Source organism: Bufo bufo, chromosome 2, assembly GCF_905171765.1.
Source record: "Bufo bufo chromosome 2, aBufBuf1.1, whole genome shotgun sequence".
Classification (NCBI taxonomy): domain Eukaryota; kingdom Metazoa; phylum Chordata; class Amphibia; order Anura; family Bufonidae; genus Bufo; species Bufo bufo.
This window is the reverse complement of record NC_053390.1, coordinates 401,190,617-401,197,301: the sequence shown is the minus strand read 5'-3', so window position 1 is coordinate 401,197,301 and position 6,685 is coordinate 401,190,617. Positions and strand designations below refer to the sequence as shown.

Below are 6,685 nucleotides of genomic sequence, written 5' to 3'. Positions count from 1 at the left end.
TGTTGTGGGGGCTCTGTGGATGGCACTGTTGTGGGGGCTCTGTGGATGGCACTGTTGTGGGGGTTCTGTGGATGGCACTGTTGTGGGGGCTCTGTGGATGGCACTGTTGTGGGGGCTCTGTGGATGGCACTGTTGTGGGGGCTCTGTGGATGGCACTGTTGTGGGGGCTCTGTGAATGGCACTGTTGTGGGGGCTCTGTGGATGGCACTGTTGTGGGGATCTGTGAATGACACTGTTGTGAGGGGGATCTGTGGCGACACATATATAGCACTTTATGCTATATATGTGTCATCTACAGATCCCACCATAACAGTGTCCCTGTGAGTGAATGATCCCCAATACCGGCATCTGGTGTTGTAATGGCAGCGGGGCCCGGTGCAGTCACTGTATTCTATTACACCGGGCCCGCTCACTGTAATACTAATATTCATATGTGAACAACTTGAAATCCTCTACGATCCTCTCCCTCTGAGCTCTCTGTACTCACAAACTCAGTAGCCGGCCGGGCGGCAGCGCAACTCACTGACGTCACGCGCCTGCTCCTCCCACTTTATGAATGAAGTAGGAGGAGCAGACGCATGACGTCAGTGAGTTGCGCTGCCGCCCGGCCTGCTACTGAGTTTGTGAGTACAGAGAGCTCAGAGGGACAGGATCTCAGAGGATTTCAAGTTTTTCACATATGAATATTAGTATTACAGTGAGCGGGGCCCGGTGTGATGTTATTCTGCGGCTGGCCCCCATCCCGGCCGCGCCCTCAGACCATGTCCGAAGTGCCCGACCGGTCAGTCCGCCCCTGCATAGGACCACACTGAACGATACAGTCCACAGGTTGTGGCTTTAAAGAAGTGGTCAGAACAAAAGCCATTGTTTAAAGGTGTTGGCTGCTTTCTTATATATACTCCCTTAACTCCTTAAGGACCGGGCTCATTTTCACCTTAAGGACCAGGCCTTATTTTGCAAATCTGACCAGTGTCACTTTATGTGTGTATCTAAGCCATTCTGAGATAGTTTTTTCATCACATATTGTACTTCATGACACTGGTAACATGAAGTCAAAAAAATTCATTTTTTTAAATGAAAAAATACCAAATTTACCAAAAATTAGCAAAATTCCAAGTTTCAATTTCTCTACTTCTATAATACATAGTAATACCTACAAAAATAGTTATTACTTTACATTCCCCATATGTCTACATCATGTTTGGATCATTTTGGGAATGACATTTTATTTTCGGGGGACGTTACAAGGCTTAGAAGTTAATAAGCAAATCGTGAAATTTTTCAGAAATTTTCAAAAACCCACTTTTTAAGTACCAGTTCAGGTCTGAAGTCACTTTGTGAGGCTTACATAATAGAAACCACCCAAAAATGACCACATTCTAGAAATTACACCCCTTAAGGTATTCAAAACTGATTTTACAAACGTCGTTAACCCCTTAGGTGTTCCACAAGAGTTAATGGCAATGGAGATAAAATTTCTGAATTTCGATTTTTGGGCAATTTTTCCATTTTATTCCATTTTTTACAGTAACAAAGCAAGGGTTAACAGCCAAACAAAACTCAATATTTATTGCCCTGATTCAGTATTTTGCAGAAACACCCCATATGTGACCGCAAACTACTGTACGGGCACACGGTAGGGCGTAGAGGGAAAGGAGCGCTGTGTGGTTTTTGGAAGGCAGATTTTGATGGCCTTTTAATTTGCCACCATGTCCCATTTGAAGCCCCCCTGATGTACCCCTAGAGTAGAAACTCCATAAAAGTGACCCCATCTAAGAAACTACACCCCTTGAGGTATTCAAAACTGGTTTTACAAACTTTGTTAACCCTTTAGGTGTTCCACACGAGGTATTGGCAAATGGAGATGAAATTTCAGAATCGCAGCAAACCGCAAGTCTGAATTGACCTGTGGTTTGCTGCGATCGCCGACACGGGGGGGTCACAGGACCCCACTGGGCATTGACCCAAGGTGCCTGCTCATTGATTTGAGCAGGCACCTTGTTCCGATCACCGCCCGCCACGCGGCGGTGATCGGAAATACACAGGCCTTACAGGTACGCCCTGTGACCTTAAGTACCTGGACATCAGGGCGTACCTGTACGCCCTGTGTCCGTAACAGGTTAAACATATGATTTTCAGTTGTAACGAATTCCCCTACAAAAATCTCTGTCTGCTATACTTGGTGTTAGCAATGGGTTCTGTTCTGCTGTAGTGTATCATCACGTCCATGTGACATTATGCCATTGGGGAGGTGGGGTAATATATTCACCCTTCCATCCATGACTCTATGTGCACACCCTGTTATGATCACTGTCTGAAACCAGCAAAGTCAGAAACTGCTACCAGTCTTCCTTAACCATTTTTTTATAGACCCCCTTTAAAAATAAAAGTGAAGTCATTTTTCAAGGGTCAAAAACAAAACAGACATTTAAGAAATATTATTTATTTCACAAGACTAGGGACTGCTGGAGGGCATTCCCCATATATAGTATTTAAAGATTCTTCTCTTCGTTTAAGCTTTTATTATTGCTTTCCCAGTGTTTTCTCCATTGAGCATTCCAATAAATCCAGCCGACATGTTCTCAAACCCATTTGTGATGTGTTCATGATATTTCACCTTACCCTTTTAGGAAACATAACACAATTGCATATTGTTTAGGCACATGAAAATCTAGGAAATAGCTTCTGAAAACTATTAAGCCAAGTCATTATGAATTAGCACTCTTTAAAAAGTTAAAGGTAAACTATATTAGGTGTATAAAAAAAAACCTGCGTTATAAATCTTAACAACAAGCGCTCTATTAAGCTGTTCATTTTAGTAAATACTCGCATTCATAATGAAATAACAGTTTAAGAATCCCTTAGCAATCTGAATATTGTAGTTTCTGTAGCTTCTCCTGTAAATATATAGATGAATAGTCAAGTGGATGTTACCATTTCTCTTGTCAAGTGTATTAAAAATATGGTACTTTGTAACAGACACCTACACTGTAGATATTGATTAGGTAAAACTTCAATTATAGACATCAAGATGTGGTAAATAAAGACTGTAGGACCTTTCATTTCCTAATGTATATATACAGGAGCTAATCTTCAATTCTCCACTTGCTAACTCTAAAAAGATTTAAATAACTGCATATTATACAGTAGGCTTGTTCTCAAATGCGCCAGCTGCTTTAACTTTTTGCACTCAGGACCTGCTGATCCTGTACATAATTCACATCCAACAAATAAGGGACGCTAGTATTGCAAAAATTATTTTCTTTATCAAATATTTCCATATACAATAGTAAATGAAACAGTATATTCATACTAAGCCATTTAAATATTCCATACCCCCAAATATGTGCATGTAAAGATAAGCAAAACCAAAATTTCCATTTTCTTCTGACATACATGATTTGCATAAGTAGAAATTAGGTATGAATTTTCAAATACAGTCATATGATACCTATAACAACTTCTTATATATGAAGGACATTGAACAAAGAATAAAGTATTATTGTCCATGTTTGGGATCTAGGAATTTAGAATACTTATACCTCTAAAATCCACTCCAACAGTTTCTTCTGTGCTTCTTCATAGATGGGTTTATTCTCATAGTGGAATATAAGAAACCCTTCCATGCGCAGTTGTTTAAAGAGAATAAGTGGGTGAACATAGGGTCCTAGAAGTAAATTATAACAGTTACTTCCTGAAAATAAAACCTGTGAAGGTATTTGTCATTTTTGTCATTGTGGAACCGTGACTAAATTAGAATGGAGTGGAATATTTTGTGCTTCACTGACAGCTTGGAATTACAGAAGTTCAGCTGGTTGAACAAGTTCCATCTTGATCACCCTCTTTCTAAACACAGGTTCTTCAACGATAAGCATGGTAACGCTAAGTCCTCCAGAACAAGAGCCGTAATTTCCAATGTCTTCCTGCTCCAGTAAATAGAAGAATGCCCCAAACTGGATAGTCCCCTTAATGATTGTCATATGCACTAAAAAAGTATAATTACCAAAAATGTCCTAATGGGACATCTGTGATTGTCCCACAAAATATATTCTACATTTTTCAAACCAACATCTGTAGCTGAATATTTTTCGTAATTGCACGTAACTAAATAAAAGCTTTGTATGGCACTACCTGCTTTGTATGTTCTTTTGCTCTGTCCACCTCAGTAGCATTGAGACAATATGTACACTTTAGATCATTACACCACAGGACATCACAAAGTGGGATATACAATTGAAGTTGGCAAAATAAATTGTAGCCCCTCCTCTAACACTACCTGATCTGTGGCTATTGGCTGAAGCATTACTTCTGCCACTGCTAACATACACTCTGTGTATAATGCTGTTAAAGGTATTTTCCAGGACTTTGGTAATCAATATTTGGTCCAAGAGTGACATCCCCACCAATCAGCTTGTACAGGTAGCTACCAGTGTCGGAACTATACAGTGGACCGAGGGCATCAGCATGCTGCAGCTCAGCTTCCATTCATTGAGCTGCAGTACCTCAGCATGATCACTACACAGTGGGTGAAACCTTGTGCTTGTGGTTCCATCTAAAGTATAGTCTATGGCGTGAGATAGCTGAATAGTGTGAGTGCGGGATATCAGACCCCCACTGATCTGATATTGATCAATATCCAACGCCTGGAAAACCCATTTACCCTTTCCCTACCAGCACCGTATATGTACGGCGCTGGAGCTATGTGTAAACATGGCGCCCACTTGCGCGTGCAGCGGGCGCCATGGCCGGCAGGTCTCTCCTGTTTCAAACAGTAGAGACCTGCAGCAAATTACTGTCACTGGCAATAATGCCGATTGTGGTAATTAAAGGCTTTAGATGCTGTGATCAAGTGAGATTTAAGGGTAAAACGTACATTTAAGGGTAAAGAGTGAAAGAGTTAATGACCCTGGTAGCTTACCAGACCCTAGTAAATTGCTACTTATCAAAATTTTGCCAGGAGTTTAATTTAAAATTTGTAATTTAGTAGAGCACATAATAGCATCAAACAAAAGAAAAAAACTGTGGGCAGAACTTATCAGCTTTGCTGCAGTTTTTGAATTTCAAAAGTGGTTAATTGCTCAAAAATTATTTTGTGCTCCTCAGAAGTGGTGAAGCGGTGAAGTGTTTGTGATTTATTAATACTAAAGACAGAAAATGGTGCAAATTTTCATTTTCTGGAGTTAGAACAGTCAAAAATGCACCAAATGTATTAAGAGGTGTATGCCTTTTAGTAAAATTGGCCCTATTCACTCCAGCAATTTTTTTTTAAATGTTAAATTTAATATTTATCACCAGTTTAATTAATTTGGGTCAGCATGTCTGGATCTGTGTGGGGCCCAGTCCAGTTTTCAGAGTGGTATATAAACATGAAAAATTAAAAAGCTTATCTATGAAGTGAAAAGAGACCTGTCTGAGGAATGGAATCGTTGTACATTGAGATGCATCCACAAACTGCTATTCTTCCAAAATCTTTCATCTGCTGAAGGGCTGCATCCCCAAACTTTCCTCCAACCTATGTGGTCACACAGAGAAATAAAAAGAAGCAGGTGAGGGTGTCAATCATTATTTGTGTAATATATTGTAAGGGTATGGACACATGGTCAAGTTTCTTGATGCAGCTTCGGAAGCCAGTATCAGGAGTGGATCATGAAAGAAGAGAAAATATAAAGGAACGGTACTCTTTTTTTTAACTCAATCCTGGTTTTGGCTTCCAAAACGGCATCAGGAAAACAGAATGTGTGGCAGTACAATAAAAGTTGGATGTTGAGGATTAGAGCTCTTAATATACTGTACATTTAATTGTAATGCATTTGTTGAAATTAACACATGTCCCAATGGAATATACAGAGTACTGTACTGTACTTTAGGAGATTTGGATCAACCTGGAATGAACATCTATCTGAATCAGGGTTGCCAACTAGAATTTTTTTTTTCTGGACCAGTAAACCCAAAATCACGGACAGCCAACATTTTTTATGGACAAATTGGAAAACCATGATGAATGATAAAGATTATAAGTAATACATGTCTATACTGATAAGAACTTACCAGAATTTACTGTGAGCTGTAAAACGATGAAAATTACCACAAAAATAATCTAGTCAAGAACCACCAGCCTCAAAAAAAATCACAGACACATCTATTTTTTTTCATGGACACAGGAAAAAAGTAGCCTATTTTTATGGACTGTCCAGAGATTTCTGGACACTTGGCAACCCTTATCTGAATGTTCACTAGATCCACCATATCCCAATTACATAATGTAGTAGCTACTTTACATACATCAATGACATGTAGTCTCCATTAGTGATGGACCAACATCGGCCGGGACGTTTCGCGAAGGGCCCCATTCACTTTAATGGCAGGCGAACCTGAAAAACCTTCAGGTCATTATTTCAGCCACCAAATACTTACCAGAAATGCACAAATAGTCCCACAACATGAACAGTGACATACCAGAGAGGGATCAATGGCAAAAATTCCCACAGAAAAATATGTATTTTAATCAGGGGCCATTTTTATGTGTCTTAAAGGGAAACTCTCAAAATTTTTATTTTAGGCCACGGGAGTACGGGCCCCAAAAATTAGGCATTCACCTGACAGAAAAGAACAAGTGATTATGTGGCTGGAGGTATATTAGCTGGTCAGTGGATAACAATTTTACTGTAGACCAGTGGAGTACAGG

The 6,685-nt window shown here is 39.9% G+C and overlaps 1 protein-coding gene across 1 annotated transcript in view; it reads right to left on the bottom strand.

Annotated features, from left to right (window-relative positions):
* Positions 1 to 2,427: 2,427 nt before the first annotated feature.
* Positions 2,428 to 6,685, bottom strand: part of LOC120989265 (prostaglandin reductase 1-like) — a 46,562-nt gene continuing 42,304 nt past the window's right edge. The window contains exons 8-10 of the mRNA XM_040417255.1: positions 5,407 to 5,512; positions 3,543 to 3,667; positions 2,428 to 2,623 (exon numbers count right to left, since the gene is read on the bottom strand). Of these exons, the coding sequence (XP_040273189.1) occupies positions 2,513 to 2,623; positions 3,543 to 3,667; positions 5,407 to 5,512 (342 nt within the window). The 3' untranslated portion in view covers positions 2,428 to 2,512. The remainder of the gene's footprint in view (positions 2,624 to 3,542; positions 3,668 to 5,406; positions 5,513 to 6,685) is intronic.